The sequence below is a fragment of the Anarrhichthys ocellatus genome, unplaced genomic scaffold, assembly GCF_004355925.1.
Source record: "Anarrhichthys ocellatus isolate YVR2014 unplaced genomic scaffold, GSC_Weel_1.0 scaffold59, whole genome shotgun sequence".
Lineage (NCBI taxonomy): Eukaryota > Metazoa > Chordata > Actinopteri > Perciformes > Anarhichadidae > Anarrhichthys > Anarrhichthys ocellatus.
The window spans coordinates 2,038,729-2,060,393 of NW_022280089.1; the positions used below are offsets into that span (position 1 = coordinate 2,038,729).

At 40.3% G+C, this 21,665-nt stretch overlaps 1 protein-coding gene across 2 annotated transcripts in view; it reads right to left on the bottom strand.

The window, feature by feature from the left end:
• Window positions 1-1,184: 1,184 nt before the first annotated feature.
• ntm (neurotrimin) overlaps window positions 1,185-21,665 on the bottom strand; it is a 135,972-nt gene continuing 115,491 nt past the window's right edge. The window contains exons 4-8 of one of the 2 annotated variants that reach the window (XM_031871616.1): window positions 12,104-12,232; window positions 10,742-10,862; window positions 10,309-10,460; window positions 9,343-9,378; window positions 1,185-6,293 (exon numbers count right to left, since the gene is read on the bottom strand). In XM_031871616.1, the coding sequence (XP_031727476.1) occupies window positions 6,193-6,293; window positions 9,343-9,378; window positions 10,309-10,460; window positions 10,742-10,862; window positions 12,104-12,232 (539 nt within the window). In that variant the 3' untranslated portion in view covers window positions 1,185-6,192. The remainder of the gene's footprint in view (window positions 6,294-9,342; window positions 9,379-10,308; window positions 10,461-10,741; window positions 10,863-12,103; window positions 12,233-21,665) is intronic. The other variant, XM_031871617.1, reaches the window with a different exon arrangement.

Genomic DNA, 21,665 nt, shown 5'->3' on the forward strand with positions numbered 1-21,665 from the left:
TTCAGTTGTGTTGAGCTGTTAACTAGTTACAAAACACTGACTGTGCTGTAATGCAACAGAGAACCTGAGAGTACAATGTGGGGGAAGCTTTTTTGCACCATCCCATTAAATATAGCCTGACTCTGAACAAAACTAGCACCAATCAACGGAAGCCTCTTCAAAAGCCAATAGGTCACCAAGCTTGAAGCTCCACTTTTGTTTACAGGGTGGACTGGATTTCGCTGTGCCTTTTTCTGGTTCGAACAAGTACTGAGTTTGCAGCATCCAAATATTCTAGATCCAAACATGCTTGGTGTGAACACACCCTTTCTTTGCTGCAATTCTTACCAGATGGTGTTGGTTTCAGTGTTTTGTGCTCAGCTGTGTCCCTTGAATGCTCATTTTTATTGTTCTTTAGTGACAAAAAGTCAAAACATGTTGAGTAGTATTGGTAGTAGTACAGAGCAATACTGCCACAGAAATGCAGATAATCATCTTGGAATGGCCTGACATTATGCATTTCTGTGTTAGCTTTGATTTGAGAGACACTGGCCTTTAACATAAGGCATTATTTTATCTTTCTAACACTATATTCAGTCTCTGGTGTATGGAGCAACTCTCAGCTGCAGAGAGCAGATGTTTGCATGAATTAAATATTTGTCGAGTCTGAAGTACAACAGTGTGCTACCAACTGCAAAGACATTTTTCTGTCACTGCTTAACAAAAATGCAATAAAAAGCCCAAAACCTGAAATACTCTACATATCATAGACATGCTTTATATTATTATTCACAAGCACCACTACCATCGACAATTAACAGTGGAAACCTCCAGATTCTTGTTGCATGTATCATCTATAGAGCGGAAGAATGAGAATAGGAAATAGCTTCTGCGTGCAGCTACAGTAGAGAAAGAGAGACACCATCACAGAGTTATGGCAGACCTCCTGCTGCGGGTGTACATAATTAATGTACCAGAACCCTTAAAAAATACACTGTGTTCAGGTTTAAAGACACACTGGTGTCATTTGGAAAACTGCAGTTAACAGTTTTTGGTAATGTAGCAGACAGACCATAATGAGCTCAGTCCTAGGTCAGGACTTCTTAGGGATCAAAAAATCAATAGGTTTGTCTTGTTCCTGGATAGATGCCACTGTGGGCAATACAAGCTGAAAACAACTCCAAGAATATATGCACAACACACAATTTTAAGATACAACATTTTATTATTGTCAGTCTTAAATATGAGCACACACTTTTCATCAAGAAAATACATATGAACCAACAATCCTTTACAATGCAGGGAGTCAAATAGCATGAGGTCCCCCTCCACTTGGAAACAATCCAATCTGAAGGGAGCCCTGTGAACTTGTAACCAGGCAAAGGGCAGAATCTTCTGTTTGTGAATCATTCAAAATAAACCCCAACAGATCATGAGACTACTTCATGGGTCTGCTATGATAATCCCCCTGGCAGCTGAAGCAAAGGTTGGATTGCTCATGTCTAACCAAAGTTCACATCCAAAAATGATTTCTTCCAGACTCCAATGCAAAACACACAAATGTCACAAAACACCTAAAATGAATAGTACTATCTGATAGGTGCAATACAAGTCACTTTTCTTAACTGGTATCAAATATTCTTCAGAGACTGCTCTCTTGCCTTGCACATATGGAGATGAAGAAAAACTCTCCAGCCATAGCTGTGCCCAAGCCAACATGGGCCAGGTTGGAGCATGGGAGAGAGAGAATGAGTCCTGCAATCCTGCAGTCTTTAAACAGACAATGGAATTGGTCATATCACCATACGTATGCAGCGCTACTACCAAAATATAAGCCTTCATGGCCTGTGATTCAGAATTGGCTGACTGGAGTCAGAACAGGAGAAGTTAAGTTTATTCAGGCCTTCTTAGTGCAGTTTCCTAGCTGAACTTTGGGGTTGGATCAGAAATATGTCCGAGATCCTCTTCCTTTGCTTGGTCTTATCATTATAAGTTTGGCTTGAACGGGGCTTGCAGTGTGTATATCTTTTTCAAAAAAGTCATGCTTGGTGGGAGTTTGGAGCGTTTGCTCTAATAAGAAAGCACAGACTTGTTTTAATGCCAGTCAGAAAGAAACTGCAGTACGCCTGCTGACAAAGAGAGAGACGGTAAATTATTTTATTAAGTTGCTCATTTCTCATAGAAACAGGTACATCAACACTTTCTGTGCTCAGTTTGCCTGACAGTGATGCATGTCATATGTAGCTGTGGGAAGCATACAGCACAGGGAGAAACAATGTCAGTTTTAACTTTATATTATTCTAACAATTAAAATCATCACACTTTGTGAGACTTATAGAATGGAGGACGAGTCCAGCTAACAGGGAGCTTATTAGAGTTTTCTCAACTATATGAGCCATAACATGGCAAATAGCTGTGTTACGCAACACAAAACTTCCCACTGTCTCACTAACTGAAATGTGATTGTGTTTGTTTAACTGCTCTGCAAGCCAGCTCGTCTAACCTTGAGGCTGCCAGTGCCCATAATGCAGAGAGCACACTGGTGCAAAGTAATGCGAAAGGCCTCAGGTCAGAAGAGAATCCAAGTGAAGCCTGTAAAGAAGCAGCCCGCAAAGGTTTTCTCCACACGCCTTCTGTTGTTACACGTTTAGAACAGCAGGGATTTGAGATCAAGGAAATGAAGATGGTACTTTTCTGTTAGCTGCATGTGGCCAAGGCCAAAACCTTAGGAATAGGATCTAGCGGGATTTCCAGCCGTGATCTGACAGGTTTGCCGACTGTTTTCCATCTCCTCTGAAAAGGCAGAATACCTCATCCTCAGATCAGAGACCAGACTGCTCTTTGGCTCGATGTGGCTTCTTGGGCTCAGTGCTTCATTGTGACCGCATATCTCATCAGAGCTCAAAAACAATATGCTTGTTTGACATTGAGAACTGCCGGGGTTCCTCTTAATGATTATCTTAAGTCAGAATATTAACATGCTGACTTTTGGTTGGTAGTCTGTGATTCTCAGTACTCTCAATCGCTGCCATAATAACCATATGGCATTGCTATTATTAGGTTGATTATTAAATGAAGTCAGTTAAACAGCAACCTCCTTACCGCTGGTTACATGTGAGGAAAAACCCATTCATTCTCATTTCATCTAGAGATATATTTTGACAGCAGCCCTGCTGGTTTATACTAATCTGCTCTAAAGGTACGCGCTCACATGGGTTTGTCCTCAGTGTGCTTGGCTCGAGAAATTATACTGTATTTGATATGTCATCAAAAAACAATATGACAGATATTAAGGACAAAGCAATGGAATGCAGTTGTCTGCATTGTCCTTTCATAAACCTGTGGAGTGCTGTGATGCTCCTGGAGAAACTATACTGACAGTACAGCGGTGTGGTGTTAGCGAGGGTGTGAACATTACAGCCCACTCAAATACACACCCGTGAACACATGTAAATAAATAGTACTTTTAAGTGGTGATCGCGGCGTAGTTAAATAATTGGGCAACTTGCTGAGCAACTGCTCAGAGGTAGTAAAAAGATAAAAATCAATGAGCAGTTTTTACGTGTGCTTGGCTGTCCTACAAAAGAAATAAACAAGAAACTGTCTTACTTCAGTAAAATGTGTGTGTGTGTGTGAGAGAGAGAAGAAATGAGGTGTGTGTGTTTGTTAAGTGATATTTCCAGGCGGACTATTAAGCGAGGTGTTCAGGACATTTGGCTCCCTTTCCAACCATTCAAGGGAACTCAAAGCAGCGAGACTGTGATTGCTTGTGCATATTGACAGCAACCACTTCATGCAAACTCCTCTGAAGGGACCCCAATGTGGGGAGGTGATCTGACTTCAGTTCATCTTAAATATGGTTAATCTTGTGGCAATACAGACGTGGGATCAGTGGTGCCATCCTTCCAGCCGGGAGGAATAATTACCATGTCATTTCCAAACATCACTGTGCTGGTGATGAATAATAGTCTCCCTCCCTCTCCATCTCATTGTCTTGTGTGTGAAAACAAAGCGTGATTAGCCCGTCAGATTCAACTGATGATTACTCTGATCAATTTCAATAATGCTCCAATCTGTTTCATGCCGTTTTGATTTGGCTCATTTTGACATTGAGAAGCACAAACCTTGTTGTCCCCAAGACCCACGATGAGGCTAAATGAGTTAAAAAGACAAATTGAAGTGTGTGCATGTGGATGAAAGACTACAAGCCCACCAGAGCTGAGGCAAGCCAGGGAAAGAGGGAGGAAAAGGTGAGTGTGAACAGAGCAGAGATCATTGGTTCTGCCGCGTGTTCATTTAAAAATAACCACATGTGAAAACACTCAATCGGAGCCGAGGGATAATAAGAAGCGCATCATTGTCCCGCCACTAAACAGACACACACTAATTTGATGTAATTCGCTGTTCCTGTTTGATGTTGTGTTAATGGAATCCTGCAAATCCTCTAGTGCTGCACACAGTCCGATGCTGTGCAGTGCAGCCGGTAGACGTTTGTGTTTGTACGTTCACAAACACAAACGGGCATGATGTCTAAAAAAAAACCTTCCACATTGTAAAAAAAAAACCAGTAGCCTTTACAACAAAATCCTACGTTTTTGTTACTGTCACTCAACTCTTCTTCGCTGCCGGGGTGAACCTGAGTGTGGCAGTTGGTGTAAATTGTTTGCCAACACAAGAGACTTGAAAAAGACAAATCACCGGCTTTTAATTCTTGCCGGTGTGTTGTGAGAGGTTTCTGATTGTTGCATAAAATCCTCACGCTCACAACTAAATAACGGAGGTTCGTCCTGTTCGCTGCAGATCCTCTGTGTGTACTGATCCTCCATGATAAAACACAGGTATGATTTCTTTGTTTTCTAACATATCCTCTCCTCTCTGACAACGCCAGCCGCATATGAAGCGATTAGAGCAGGTGTAGTATTTTTACTCGGACCTCCGATCACTGTCGGTTATTGCAATCGGCTCGCATTCTGTACAGTAAGCCTGCAATTCTTTTCTTTTCAATAAGAGCTGGAATGTCATGTTCAGAATGAGCATCTCACAGTCATAAACCACATACTGTACATTTTGGTTCAAAGGTGTGTTATTTTAGATTTCCCAATGACTCAATGTTAAACCCATATTAAAACATGTTTACCCTCTTTGTGTATGGAAACGGTGTCCATGTGTTAGGACTAGAAACAGAAATCCAATGAAGCGTGGTGCTGTGTGAGCTGCTAGTCTTTGGGTTATTGGTGTCTAAACACATGCAAAGGGTGTTTATTTCTATTAACATGATGTGACTGAGTGGCCTCTGAGCCTCCAGTGCTGCTTTGCAACATGAACAGAAACATTTCCTCAAATAACTGTGTTGTGTAGAAACGGCATGATGTTCAAACAAGTAGCAACAGCATTAATACATTTGCATTACTTAAGTCAGACGTCGACTCCACACAAGTGGAGCCGACTCTCCCTCCATTTTTAACTACATAATTATAACGTAAGTATTCTTGACACCATTTTTGTGTTCAGAAAAAAAAATACATAAAACTAAGATATTTGTCCTAAATAATTACAACTTCATATTTTCCCTTCTCAAAAATATTTAAAACTAAATATAACTGAAAAAAATAGAATTAAAAGATTAGCATAACACATCAAAAATGATTCTGTTTCAACAACCAGACGGAATGATAATCATTACACATTCAAATATGACAATAGCAGGCTTTCAGCCTCAGGGAAACCTACATCCTCCTGCTTCACTGTCTCGCTTTGACTTTCAGGTGTTTAACATTCACCTCTCATACCTATTGTACATTTGCCTTTTCCTGGAGTTGAGATGAATATGCAATGCGGTTCAAAAATGAAGACAAATCAATTTGAATAAGAGACACCACAATTAAAAAATCTTTTTTTCTCTCAGACATACTATGAGTAAAAAAGAGATAATCCAGACTAATATAATTTAGAGAGAACATTTCCAACATAATTCAATTTCTGTGAAGCATTTGTTACATCATTGAAATCTAAAAACAAAACAAAAAAAACAACAGAAACCTTTTAAGTACTTATTTAGTGGGTCAACATCATTATGTAGCAGGATACTTCATGCACTCACTGTGCACCAGTTTATGGTTCCGGTTGAAAAAACAAAACACACACACTCGCGCGCGCACACACACACACACACACACACAGACACAAAATACTTGTGTTCAAATCCATTCCTCTTCAAATTCTGAGCAGGAACAGCAGAAACACTAAGAAGAGGAGACAGGTGTGTGAGTGCACTCCCATCGCGCCGCCGCTACCATCCTGAACTGCTCTCGGTCCTGACAGGAAAAGAAAAGCAAAACACTTGGGTAAGTTTCACCATTGAAGTTGTTTTTTCCTCTTTGTGTGATCACTACTGGAGGTAAGTTATTAAATGAACTTCCTATCTTCCAGCAGGAGTCTAAAGGGGAATACTGTGACTTTAGCAGCGCACATCTGTAGTTCTGTTTGTGAAAACACCGTATTATTAAAGTGTATCTGTAGTTTCTACATGCAAACCAGCGTACATAATTAGTGATTATAGTTATCACAGTCATTTCTGTGTATTGTTTACTGGGGAATGGGAGGTATGGATTACAAGGTTTTATTAGTCACATGACATTAACGTGGAGATTATGTTTCTGAGACTTTGAGAGACTCTAAGGACTTGAAGTACCTCTGTGGATTGGGATTCACATACAATTTGCCACAGCAAATACATTTATAGAGAAACATAATGAGATCTGAATTTTTACTTCATATTTTTTACAGTAATATATAGGAAACATTTTTTATGAATATACCTGCAAGTTGCACAATGTTTAAACTGAATGTATCTGCAGCATCTCACTTGTACTATCACAACACTGCCTGTGTTGATGTTAATGAATGTTGTAAATGACACTCACTGCAGGCACAAAATGTCCTCACTTTATACTTTTATTTATCTATTTTAATAAACCTTTATGTGAAATGGTCTTATCAAGCATATCTAGAGTCATGGCCATCAATGTGTTTTGAGAGGTCATAGTGAACTTTGACCTTTGACCATCACATTCTAATCAGTTCATCGTTCATTTGTGTCAAATTTGAAGAAAGTCGTTCCTGGTTCACAAAAATGAACCAGACGGATGTATGGACGAATGGACTGACCGACAACTAGAAAACATAATGCCTCCACCGATGGCTATCTCCGCCACTGAGGAATGAAACACATTGAATTTGAGAGGAGGGAACCAGAAGCACAAAGCTGCTTATTTATGTCCCTGTTTGAGGATTCATTCCTGCAGCACTCCTAAGAGAAAGAGACACTACATCAGTGGCATGGAGAACCTCAAGGTTCTATCTCTGTCCCCAACATATATTATTGATGTCATTATCAGCTTGCAATGATTCTCATATGCAGACAACATTCCTAGAATCTCTATTTATTTCCTAAATAGAAATGGTATGCATATCAACCGTATTGTATTGGTCGGTTCTCTCTTGCTAAAGTACAGACATGTGTAATACCTTCAGTATATAATCAAGAAGTATTATGTCGTGAATACTTGTTTTCTTCAACAGAAATGGCTGAATATGGATTCATAATTATTTGGATGATAAAGGGGGAAGGAAGCAGGAGACCAGAGAAAGGAATCAGTCATTTTCCGGAAGCATACATGAACATTTAAAATGACAATGATACAGTAAAGCTTCCATTAGTGAGGCAGAAGGTGAGCTATTTAGTGCTGCTGCTAGCACTCACTTCTGAGTGGGATGATGAGAATGGCATGGTCTGCAGCATCCAGTGCAGCACGAAGGATTAACACTGACCATTGCTCAGCATCTATTGCTTAAAGAAGGTCATTCTATCTAAAAGGGCATTCTTAGTTCTGAGAACTGCTTGTAATAACACACAGGATTTAGTTAAAATGATGCTTTCACTTCCAGCTTTGCTTTGGTCAGTTGTAACTGGCAGCAGAATTAATATGAATCAATATTAATGAGTTGGTTGAGATTAGCATTAAATCTGACTACAGTAAAATATATGAAATATAGAATATATAGTGTAAACTATGTGAAGAACAGCACTTGTAAGTGTATTTTTCAGCAGGTTTCCATTCCGACCAACTGAGAATCACTTTAGAACGATAAATGAAACTATAAAGACCAATAGATCATTTTTGGTTCCTCATTTCTAATAAAAGTGGTCCATCTGATTCTTATTCATCAGGCTACAACAGAAACAATATATAATGGGGATTATAGATTATTTATTTTATTGGCCTTCGATTTATTAAAAAGGTAATCTTTTGAGTAATTTATAATAAAATGTTTATGTATTATTCTAGTATTACAGTGTTTGCACAGCTAAAAAAAAAGACAATTTCACAATGATAAAAACTATAACACATAATAGTTTCATCATGCTGTTTTCAGGGATGAGGCAAGTTCCATCCAAAAAGATGCATTGTATGAGGATTGAGGACACATTTGAACTTTTTTCTTTGAAGCTTGGAACACAATGACTACTCATTTCCCTTGGATTTCCATGAGTTCACCACAGTTTCCTTTGGGGCATCTATCCAATTACCCTGCCACAGTGGATTATCCGTAATCCTGCATATGGCTAATTACAATAATGACGTTCACTCGTAGTCAAAATCAAAGCCATTAATACAATTATGTTGTGTTAATGGAGTGGTTCTGCTGACAAGATGCTGCAACCACCAGTCACAAGGACACATTAAATGACATGATGGGCGAGGTGTTTATCGCCACGGCTCCACATGCTTGTTCTAAAAACACACAGGGCTCATCTACACCAGATAGCTTCAATCTGCTATCACTGTTCGGCAGATATAAGGAACGTTTAGCTCGCAGTAAGGTTCTACAACTTTCTGTGTTTGTTTTTCACAATTTTCTGTGTTGGACGTACAGTTGAAAAGCAATAACTGAAGGCAAAAGCACTCTCACAAGCACAAACGATGATAATGAAAAATGAGGAATACTTACATTGGAAAGAAGAGCATGCAAAAATGAAAATGAAGCCGTGTCACACAGTGAGGCGGTTAGGGTTGCAAAGGAGAAGATGAAACATGGTTAGCAAAATGGGTTGTGATGGCCAATTTCACAAAAGTTCATGTGACATTCGTATGGTGGTTTGCTTTACAAAGAGCAATGACAAACAGCTCAATGATCAAAGAGCCCAGAATGGATTTGTCTCTTCATGTCAGACACTGCGTATACCAGTGACAGTGCAGCCTGACTTCCAGTTTGGGAAAATGGCGGTTGGTCATGTGCCAGCATGCAGTTAATACTTTCCATCCACAACAGTTGAAGCACATGCTGGTGCAGAATACTAACCTTGCAATAGCGTTGAGCTAGTGGGTTCAATTACGACTACACCAGGGAAAGAAATGGAACAGAGCAACATATTGGAAACAGAGCAGCAACAAATCATTGACAGCACTTGTGAAAAGCATGAAACGTATGCTGCTGAATAGACTTTTAACATTGTGGCTGCACAGTGGCATACTTGAGTGTTCAAACTGGTAATAGTGCCAAAATAGCGGCTGAATTCAAGTTCAAAGCTGAAACACTACAGTATTTTAACGCTGACAGTCACTCAGTGTTGATGAAGTTGTGATGACACATTTGCTGATACAGTGTACACACACTGAGGGGCTTCTTAGTCCACTAACCCAAAGAAGCCCCTTTTCTGACGGAGATGTGTTGTACTTTAATGCTCCTCACTATATTTGCAGGATATTTGGCACCTGGTGTGTGAGAGAGATCACTATTGTCACTGACTGAATCCTTTAAGTAGTGCATCTCTTCATTGGATAGTGAGAGCAGGATGTCAGCTGGCTGAGCTAGAGAAGGACTCTCATGCTCTACAGGACCGAAGAGGTGGAGGCCTGACAACGTTTTAGGTGTAGTAGAATTAATATGGAACAGTATCAAGTTATCTTAATACATTAATGGTCTGAACTAAATGAAGTGAAATCTTATCTTTCGTCTTTCAGCGTTGTATATTTACTCCAAACAATCTGTGGCTGCCTGCACATAAATGCATTACTTTCTTTTTGAGTCATAAATAGGGAAATATTTATGTGCATATAACAGTAAATGTAACAGCTTTGGATAAAAAGAAAAGGATAAAGGTTGAATTAAACTGATAGAAGCTAAATGACGTAACGTACAGAAAAAAGTTGTGAACTATTAATATTATTACTTTTATTAAAACATACACTTAACAGATAAACTACAGCATTTTAGTTATACTTCCCTCTCTGTAGTACTATAGATGTACCATATTCCTGTACTCACCATACATAAGGAAGCTTGTGTTAGAGCTCCCAAGTTTGTTGAGTGCGACACAAGTGTAGTTCCCGTAATCTCCGTCGGACACATTAAAAAATGTCAGCTTCGACAGAGATCCAGAATTCATAATCTCCATGCCATCGAGGCCATTGAGGATCCTAGATGTGAGAAAGTACACAGTGAGTGCAACGTGAAATGTGAAGTCACTTGCCCAATTACCAATGGGCCTGAGTGCAATAATAATAGTAATTTAATTAATGACTAGGACCAATTTGCAGTAATCTTTATGGCTGTATGACTGAAAGCTGATCAATGACCATCAATAACTGTGAAAACTGACAAACACGCATGCACACACACACACACACACACACACACATACACACATACACACTTCTTCCATTTGCCTCACCTAAAATTCTAATGTAAAACTAATTACCTTCTGTCATCTTTGAACCACTCAAAGTCTGCCTCAGGCACGGCATCAGCCTCACACTCCAGCTCTCCTCTCTGGCCCAGAGTCACTCCGATATCTCTGCCCTCCGATACAGCTGGAGCATCTATGAGCAACAACATGAGAGCACTGAGATCAGGACGAGTCAAGGTTATCAGGAAACGGGTTGATGGCCTTCTCTCCTCTAAGCCATGATGATCTACAGCATGACCACGAGTGAACAGGAAGTAGGAGTTCAAATCATGTACGGTATTTCTTACACTGGTGAGATGGAATTAACTGTTCAGGGTTTCATTTGTTACAATCCATCCTGTGTCTCCTGCAGCAGAGAAGCAAAATGATCTAATAGATTTTATTGTAGCTGTTTGAGCAAAATGTGGACTTCGGTCCAGTCGTGGATCCCAAATACTCCCCTTTTGTTCTGGGCTTTGTGTACCTCGGTAAACAATGGTGACTATGCGGCCATGTCGTAACTCTCAATTAATCTACTGATTATTTTCTTGATTTAATGATTAATGGCTTCAACAATAACATTATAGAAAATAGTTTCAATTAGATCGGGACTTTCGGGATGTCATGTCCTCGAAATGTCTTGTTTTTTATCGAAAAAGAGATTTTCAGTTTTCTATCAAATTAGCCAAATCAAGTAGCACATTATTATCATTGATTAATAGTAATTAATGTAGTTGACATTTTTGCTTGAAAAGTACGAGTCAAATGATAAATTGATTACCAACATTGCTGCAAATACATTTTCTGTCTATCAACTAATTGATTAATCAAGTAATAGTTTTAGCCCTGCTATATAATATTAGATATAAACCTTTAAAATCACACTGTTATAATCAGCAGCACTTGAAATAAAAGCGGCTCAAATACTAATAACCTCATACTTCTTCATGACTCCAGAAAGTACATTTGATTTACGGCAGCAATACTTCCAATTGGAACACAAACGGTGCAGCAGATAATGCCAAACTGAAGCAAGCCTTCTCTCGGTCCACTACAATTTAGAAAATGGTTCAACACAGGACCATAAATAAATTGAGTCAATGATAAGACATTTTGTTTGAAGCTGCAATACTTAAATTCTAAAATTTAAATCAGCAGATTATGATAATAATAATAATGATATGAGACAAAGAAAAGCAGCAAAGGCTCATATTTGAGAAACTTCAACCTGAAAATATTCAGCACTTTTTTTCTTCATAAGTTATTTACGTGATTTTATGATTGTATATTATTTTTCTGCCAAAAGACTCGTTGATAAATTGACTAATTGTTTCAACATTGTTAATTCAATTTAATACAAAATGTTTAAATTCTTTAGCGAAGCAGTGGACTCACAGTTGACGGTGATGTCGACGGTCTGGACGTCTGTGTCAATATCGTTGACGGCTGTGCATTCATACGTCCCTGCTCTCTGTCTGGAGATAGATGGGATTTCCAGGTACTCATCCTCTGATGCCAGGTCTCCTATGAAAGGGGAAGGAAGTGGAGATGGAGATTCAAAATGATTGTGAGAAGCTGTGGCCTCGATTTTCACACTCTGTGTCTTTGAGTGGCCTCCGGATAGTCATTGTCATTCTGGTTTTGGAAAAAAACGAGAATCTATTTTGGTATTTACAACACAAAGAGAGCAGTTCAGTTCTAATTCCAACACAGAAATCAAAGCTCTAAGTTCAGAGGCAACAGCAGGAGCGCCGACAGGTCCTGTTAATTCTTGTAGCACCCTGATCTAATGTGACAGCAAAATTCACACAGCTACATGTGTGTCAAAACTTACACCAGTAAAAGTCATGACGTGTGCCCAATTCTGTCTCTGCCGCTTCTCCGCTGTTCCTTTCAACACCACATCTTGAGCTTACTGACATATTTCTGAAGAAGGTACAACACTTGGTGATTAGTGCTTTGTTCAGGCCCAACTCATCATCAATTGTCTCTCAGAACTTTCATGTTCGGCTCCTTTTTGTGTCTCTCACGCCTTGGAGCACACCGGCACTGTGTGACAATATGAACGAATGCCAGCCCCGTTACTTTTTTCTAGTATCAATTTCACACGCTTGACAGAGACACTTAATACAGCGCTCAATGTAAAGAACAAAAGACGTAACGGTCTTCAAGCCTCCTCCCAGGACGTAGGCAGGTGACAGTAATACATTGCACATGGATTCACTTTGCTGGGTTGAGGCACATTACTGAATTACACCTGGGAAGGTTGTTATAGAGGGAAGTTCTCACCGGCACGCTGATCACCTGACGAGGAGTACCGGGAGGACTCATGTTCACTCCACGCTGTTCCTTTTCTGCTTTCCCTCAAACGAGGATTCTACATTGTGCCATCAGAGACCGCAGTGTCAGTTAAAGCCACACGGTAAAATCCTCTGAGGAGAGTTAATCAAGACAAGGCTGCAGCTGACGCACACTCTCCAAGTCCACACATCGAGCGACACTTTTACGGCAGGTGGTTTCACATCAACAGCTGTCCTTCAGACTGGCACATGAAATCAATGTTTCTCTAAGAAATACATTCACACAAAAAAATGGCAATCATAGCTGTAACAATGCTACATGTTTCTTCCCACATGCCTGCTATAAGTTGGATGTTAATGAATTGTCTCTTAATAAATATGAAAACTAAATTAATGTTTTTTGGAGTTTTTTAGGGGTTCATTTTGATTGTAACTTAACATGGAGACAACACATTCACTATATTAATGGTAAAATGTCAGTCAATAGCAATCCTGTCAACATGTTTTAAATTATAAGCCCACTTATACTTTCTTACATATCTTATTGTGTGGAGGTGTGGGAATCAACCTTTAGAATAATTGTTTATAAAGCAATTTTGGGGGTTACAAGTGTGAATTACATATATTTTTGTTCTTTTTTATATTTTATTTTCTTAAGGGTAGCTTAAATTGATAAGATTGTAGGATAGGCATATATCATTATTATGCTCCTCTTGTACCTTTTCAGTCATATTGTAGATTGTATACATGCTACACTTATTGTATTGTGTGTGTGATGGCTTGATAAAAATACTACTAGTATTAATAGTAACATTGTGCCTGTTATGAGTGGTTGCTTTAAAATAATCATTGCTAATGTTCAAAGCCTTGTTTTAAACCAGTTTATTGTAATAGAAGCACAGCTCCTCGCACGAACTAAAGAATATCACTGTTCACCTTTAAAGTTTGGAGGAAAACAGGCAGAGCAGCTAGATTAGACAGCGAAGGCCATGTGTTCAATGGGCAAGGTGGTTATTTAAACTGTCATCTACTAACTGAATTGATAAAGAGGAAAGATATTGTACATTAGCTTTGCAGTAACTAATAAAACAGCAAAAAAGAAAACCCTGGGAATTTGTAAAGCTGCAAAAAGTAGACAAACAGCTTAATCAATCATGTTCAGGTGGGATGAGACGTTCATTGTGCATCTGGTTTCAGGGTATCAAAAAACTTGCTAATGTTAGCTAAGATCTGAGACAAACATCTTACAAATACAAAATATGTCTATATTTTCTTCATCCATTTTATTAGCAAAGAACAATGTAAAAACATTCAGGTAGAAGGCTTCTCATATCTGGAACGGTCAGATTTTGCCAGGAGAAACAGTAACGATTAGATATGGTTAATTAACACTGACTTGGTGAGAAACTTCCCAGAAGGCCCAAATTAAACTCCACAAAAAAAGACCGTTTGTTGAAGAAAGAAACTCTGCACTTGCTGTAGGACTCAGAGCAGTTTCCTCTTGTGAAATAAGCTAGCTAATCATGTCACTATGATTTCAGTTGTATCTCTCAGCTAAACATCATGCATATCATAGCAATGTGTTTATTTGTTTTAACAGTTCAAACCTCCTGTGGTCCATCTCATTTTTAGGTTGTGTCATTCTGAAGAGTTTTGCCCTATGAGCCAACAAACAGTAATCACTGTAATCTTTGAAGCACTGAGTTATGTATGTATAACTGTGGTTACATACAAATATGGAAAGCGTTACTTAACTTGATTGCATGAGGGAATTAGGATGAAGATTTGATGCTTTAATGTCGACTACCAAACATTTACATTTGAAGTCAATCTTCAAACAAATTAATTGCAAGAAAGTATATCAAGAGTACTATTGACAACTATACATTGGCTGTATACTCAGCACTCTTCTCACATGTATTTTCAAACCAGTAAATATATTGGCCTCTTTCTCCATTATTATTCCCACATCATGTCACATATATTTTTTCCCTAAGGCCACTCTGTAGTGAATCATGACCTCTGTGTTAAACACCCCCCCTATCATTATCATATTGTTGTCTTTCATTACACACAATGCTCCTCCACCTCCAGCCTCCATGCTCTCGGCTCGCTAAGCATCAGAGGTTGCAATCCTCCAAATCCATCATCTCATTCACATAAAGTTACCTGCACCATCGCTCATTTAAATGTTACATGTTTGCCAAATTATCCTGCATTATAAAAAGTGATAACTAATTATTAGCATGACGGTCCTGGAGCACTTCTGAGCCTCTTCGTTTGACCGCCAGTCACCGAACTGTGCAAGTGAAGCCATTGATAACAACCGACACAATGTGCTAAAAGATGATGTTTCTCTTTATGTGTACCAGAGAGAGAAAAAATGTTGTCTCAGCAGAGACAAAGAGTTCTCAGGACACTTCAGTACCCACTACACAACCCTACCCAGGCTCTGAAAATACACATATACACCCTCATTATATTTCATTTCCATGGGTATGTGTTCACAAAGAACAACATGATTTACAATAGCATGACTACTGGTATTTGACTACTTCTTCAAGTGTCCACCTGAACTCTAGAAGTGAGCTGCCTTTTATAATGTCGCAGTCAGTTTCAAGGGGACTGCTGGGTTTGTGACCAAGTCATTAGTGAGATAGTACTGCCATCAAGGTGACATGGCAGGACATCGGGGAAACCGAGCAGGAGAAGGTGGTGGGGAGAAGAAAGCAAAGAAGAGCCAGGAAGTCTCGGGAGAGGCCCGCAGAAGATAATGTACCCTTTCTGTGTCCCTGAAATGCCAACATCGAACTCAAGGGCAACGAAGAAAATGGGGTAGAAAATGGAAAGAGAGATATTTGTGAGCAGAGCAAGGGGAACAACTTTGAAGGGAGGGGGCAGAACAGGAGAGCAGATGCTTGAGGGATATAGGCATTTAAGGAGCGAGTACAAGGGGATATGGTGAGGCAGGATTTAAAGTGATGAATCCCAGCAATGGGAGGGAAAGAAATAGAAGCAGAATGGCAGACAGAAGAGGACACATAAAACAGAGCAAGAGTGGGAGTGGGGGTGGTGTTATCAGTGTTGTCTAGAGGGAAAGGAAGTCGGAGTGAAATGTGTTGACGGAGAAGGAACAAAAGCTTTTGTTACTCAGACAAACAGTGAGAAAGAACGTTCATTTAAAAGATGTCCGCGAAGACAATGAAAAAGAGCGACCGACTGCTGCTGCTCTGCAGCTCCACTCTTAAACTGTGCCTCTGTTGCTGCTGCCGCTGTGCGAGGTGAATATATAGATAGTTATTTTGTCACTGATTATCAGCCTTTGGCATATGGAATTTCTTAAAATGCCTTTGATGCATCATCCCCTTTGAAGGAAATAAACATAAAAGGGGTGAGCGGAAAAAAAGAATCATAGAAATATAGTAGCTCGGGGTTCCATGTATTACTGAGATGCAATAAGGGAGCTTTACTTCTATTCAAGAGGTTTGCCAGCGAAGATAATCTGTTGTGACAGTACGGTTCAGATTTGACCCGTCAATAGCATACATATTTTTGAGCATACAAAGAAAAATGAAAACCGTGGCTGCTACTAATCTCTCAGGCCACGAGTCCTTTTGTATCTCAGTTAGTCTATAGGAGAAGCAGCTGTGTAAGGGAAGGGTACAGCATGTGAGTTAAAGATATGAAAAATATGTAAGTGATTGTGAAGGATGAGTCACACTTCTGTTTCTGCTTCTGCATGCTAAATTAGGTGAATGTGTGGAGCTGACTCAATAAAAAGAACTGTTGACAATTAGTTGATTCCTACAGTAACAATATAACTATTATTAGTAATGTTATTATTATATTGAAAATTGTATTTGCATGCATTGTATTTTTAAGTAGTAGTGTCTGTCTGCCCAAGGACAGCAGGTGGAAAGTACCTTTCTAAATCCTAAAAACCTTCATCTCAAAGGATTTTGAACAAGAATTTGAACAAAAATATAAAAAATAAATGAATAAAAAACAAATCCTGTTCCCCAAACAATCTACCAGGTTACACAAAATGACCAATCTTAATGATGGAGTTATCATTAATATTAGCAGTACTACCACCATACAGCCCACAGCATGTGCTATATGAAATGATACATTATAATGTCCCCATTAAATCTGTATAAAAGGGTGCAGTAGATATCGGCAGTAGATGTCGGCAGTATTGGGCTACTTTTGAAGTGTTGCCGCGGGTTGGATTTTTCCCCCGCTGATTGAGTAGACCTATTTTGCATGCAAATGACATGAATACTATCTATAAATAAAAATCAACTTTTTAAATGAAATAATACATTTATATCCCAATCCTTCTAAACTGACTCCATATCAGCACATATACACATGAAGATGATGGGTCACATCAAATACCCACTTGCACACACACATACTTACACACGATGCTCTCAGTCTGCCGGCCCCCCACCTCTCAATCCCAACTATGTATTGTGGGTAGGCCTATATTATTAAAATGTAGTGAATTAAACCAACAAGTCTTATTAGTTGAAATACAGTGAACACTGATACTAACAGCAAATTCATAACCTATTTCCACATATAGTTATTAAAAGTGTACGATTTAAATATAGTTAAGCAACATGATGAGATGTTTTAGTTGAAATAAGCTATTGCATTAAACACAGTAAATATATATGATGTAAAAACAGTACACAGACAAAGAAGCAATAGGTTAATTTAAGCATCAGTGAATTGGTCTGCACGTTCAGAGAGGTATATTTTATTTATGATAATATACTGTGTCTAATTCAACAATAACAATAAGCCATGGATCACCAGTGACCTGAAAGTTCTTAACAAGAAGAAAACAGCTTTCAGGTCTGGGGACAGGGACGAGCTCAGGAGAGTCCAGCGCGACCTGAAGGTGAAGCTCAGGGAGTGCAAGGACACCTACAGAAGGAAGCTGGAGGCCAAACTCCAGCAGAACAATGTGAGGGAGGTGTGGACAGGGATGAAGCAGATTACTGGCTTCAAGGTTGGAGGTAGACAACCAGGGGGCTCCCTGGAGAGGGCCAACGAGCTAAACTCTTTCTTCAATAGGTTTAGCTCACAGCCCTCATCTGTCTCCTCCACACACCACACCTCCCAAACACCTCCCCCTCTGTCCCCCCTGGTGAGCTGCATGGACTCAGAGCTCTCCACTTCAAAGGACTCTGTCACCACCGACACTATGTCCCCCCCCCCCCCCCCCTCTGTGACGACTGGCCAGGTGAGAAGACAGCTGGGAGACTCCACCAAGGCAAGACTGCAGGACCTGATGGCATCAGCCCCAGGGTCCTGAAGACCTGCGCCATCCAGCTGTCTGATGTCCTGCAACATCTCTACAACCTGAGCCTGAAGCAGGAGGAAGTCCCTGTGCTGTGGAAGACGTCTTGCCTGGTTCCTGTACCTAAGAAGACGACACCATCTGGCCTCAATGACTACCGACCAGTTGCCCTCACATCTAATGTGATGAAGGTGCTGGAGAGGCTGGTCTTGGCCCGCCTCCGACCGCAGGTGAAATCCTCACTGGACCCCCTGGTCACTGTGAATCACTTCTGGAACGCCATGTACCAGCACGTAATCCTCAAACAGACACTGTGCTACTGATTGGGCCGTTTGATTAGGAAGAGCATACAGGTCTAAAAACTTTAAAAACGTAGTTTTCTACTACTAACACATATCTGTTGCCCTTAGCAGTCACTGGTAATTCAAGAATGTCCATTGCCACTCTCTGGAATGGTCGAGTCGCTTGGGACCCGTCCATTGGTGCCCGGTGCTTAGGCACAGGAGCTCTGCGGGTCTGACATGGGAGGCACTGCTCGCACCACTGTCGAATGTCTTTGAACATAGAGGGCCAGTAGTCCATAACTTCTGCAGCCACCTGGAGCTGCCTCTCATCTGCCCCCGAGGTGGTCGAGAATCCCTCCAATCCAACACCGTAGCAATATCTGGATCGGCCTGTTGCAGTTCTTTCAGTCCAGTCCCATCATGTGAAAGTGCATGTATGAAAGACAGGTCACTTATCTCACTGTCCGGTTCCAACGGCTGCCCCCCTGTGATGAGGTCAGAGGTCCAGAGGTTCACCGCGGATGGCGGTGTCAACAGACTGTTGGCTTGGGGAACACCTGAATCCCTGTCTGACCCTACTGCATTCACCTGTGTGGTGACCTCTCATGAGGTGTCATTCCCCATACCAGCCACAGGATTCTGTGGCTGGTAGCTAGAAAGCTAGAAACTGTTGCCGTTTCTTTGTGAGTTTTTTAATCTTCTCACCTTTGTGTACAACTATTTTCGGGACTCGAAAGAAGCCCTTGTTTCCCCCCCGATATGATCAGTTGGAACAGCCGTAAACAGAGCAAACTGTAGGTATTATTGCTGCAGTATTGAACCTGCTTCCAGTTGCCTGCCCTCCATCTGGAAAGCATGCTGATGTGTGACATCATCTGCAAGGTGGTTATGATTGGCCGTTCAGATGGTTGTGGGCTGGTGTTGTTAGCTGTTGGGCTGCTTTTTGTCACACAGACCTGGCAACCCTGGATGGAGGGGAGAAGTTTAGATTTCCAAGCTGTCTGATAGCTGCCATGTAGATGGTCAGAAAAGGTAGTGTAGCTCAATACTGGAAGCGCTTTGGTATAATTCAACAATGTGCTGCTACCCTGATGATTATTTCACTTGCTGCTGTTTACGAATGCATCAATTACAAATACAAATAAATTGGACCAATTTTTTATTTAATTTTCCCTTCTAATTTGGTGGGTTGTACAGACATAACACACTCATACAAATAACCTACACTTCAAGATGCACCAACATCTGGTTTTACAGTTTTCCAATGTATGAAATAAACAAACTTCAGTTGGGGCAGATCACGTAAAAATATCTAATTCCTGTAAAACACTACCATCTTCTTTAGATGTTGTTTTAGCTACTTTCTGACAGTTATGTTGGATAACCTTAAGCTAACTGGCTAACTTATCAGTTCCTGGAAGGAAAACGTAACACATTCTAAATGAATCTTGAATCACACTGAATGAAGGTTCCTTTTAGTTGGCTATATTCCATGTTTATTGGCTCTCATGGAGGATGGGAGCATCCTCTAGAGATTGTCACTCAAGGAATATTACTGTGCTAATGTTATCCGATGTTATGTGATTTAGCTGCTAGTCTCAAGCTAAACCCAAACAGTGAACAAAAGTGGAATTGCTAAACTAAAGGTATTTGCTTTCCTATCGATAAAAAAAAAGAAAAAAAGCTTAAAAAAGTAACACTAAAGCTAAGCAGGTGCTAGAATTAACGCTGCCATGAACATCTAAAATGGTATTGATATGGTATAACAGCATTAAGTTATTTCCTTCACCTTCAAAGAGGTCAAAAAGGGACCAATCTACTATGACTACCAACTCCATCAACTTCAAATGAATCTTTCCAAGCATCCAGGCCTGTGCAAATCTAGAAAACCTTTATTGCTCCGAGGCCAAATTCAAATTCAGTGTGCATGTTCATTCCGGTCGCCTTAATGCACCGAGGTGTCAGCTGGCCCGCCTGGGCTGACAAACGTTGCAGTCAGGTTGTGTGGTCTGTGGAAGATACCGAAGATCACTTCTGATCCGCCACAAGCCCCTAAAGCCATCTATCTATCAAAGGTGAGGGGGAGCTGGGTCATGGCTGTGTGAGAGCCCCGGACGCAGCCTGAAATCATCAATCTTTATTCACACACACACACACACGCACACGCACGCACGCACACGCACACACACACACACACACACACACACACACACACACACACACACACAATCTTTATTTATTTATTTAATTCACTCTTTTTAACACCCCGGAGTGCTTGCAATAGCTGGGCTCACACTGAATGGCCCCGGGCAGAGAGTTGCTCTGCAGCTCAGAGATATTGGAACACAAGTTTGGACTTTAGAAAGTACCGGGACATTTTTCTGCTCTGCTCTGCTGCTCTTTGTCTGAGTCAGGGGGACGACTATGCCGTGTGACTCTCTGTATTTTTGTAACGCTTGCTTATCAGGCCCTCAGTTAAATACTGGAGATGAAATTGATAGGAAAAAGGCTACTGAAAAAAAGAAGCTAGAATTCAGCACATTGGAAGTGAACAATTGGAGCGAAAAACAACCACAAAGACTGAATCACTGTTTTCTTTTATCTTGCATGAGGAAAATCAAAACGACAGCTTCTCGAGCTAACGCTAGTCTATTTACATTTTCATCTCACACTAAACTAAAAGCCAATCGACATCTCTGAATAGTAGTTTTGTTGGTGCCTGCAAGAAAACGAATTCTTCACGATGAATATCAATGTTCTACCTCTGATATGGACTTTAAACAGATAAATAAACATAAGCAACCAGTCCCTGAATACATTTGATTATGAAGAGTGCTGAGATGAGCAGAGAATAAAGAATGACTTTTAACGGGCCTGCTGCTCTGAAAAATGGCTTGTTTTACATACAGATTCTCAACCAGTTCACAAAAGTCAGACTTGGTGAAAGTAAAGCCAAATGCAGGGGCACACACACACACACACACACACACACACTAACACACACACACACTAACACACACACACACACACACACACACACACACACACACACACACACA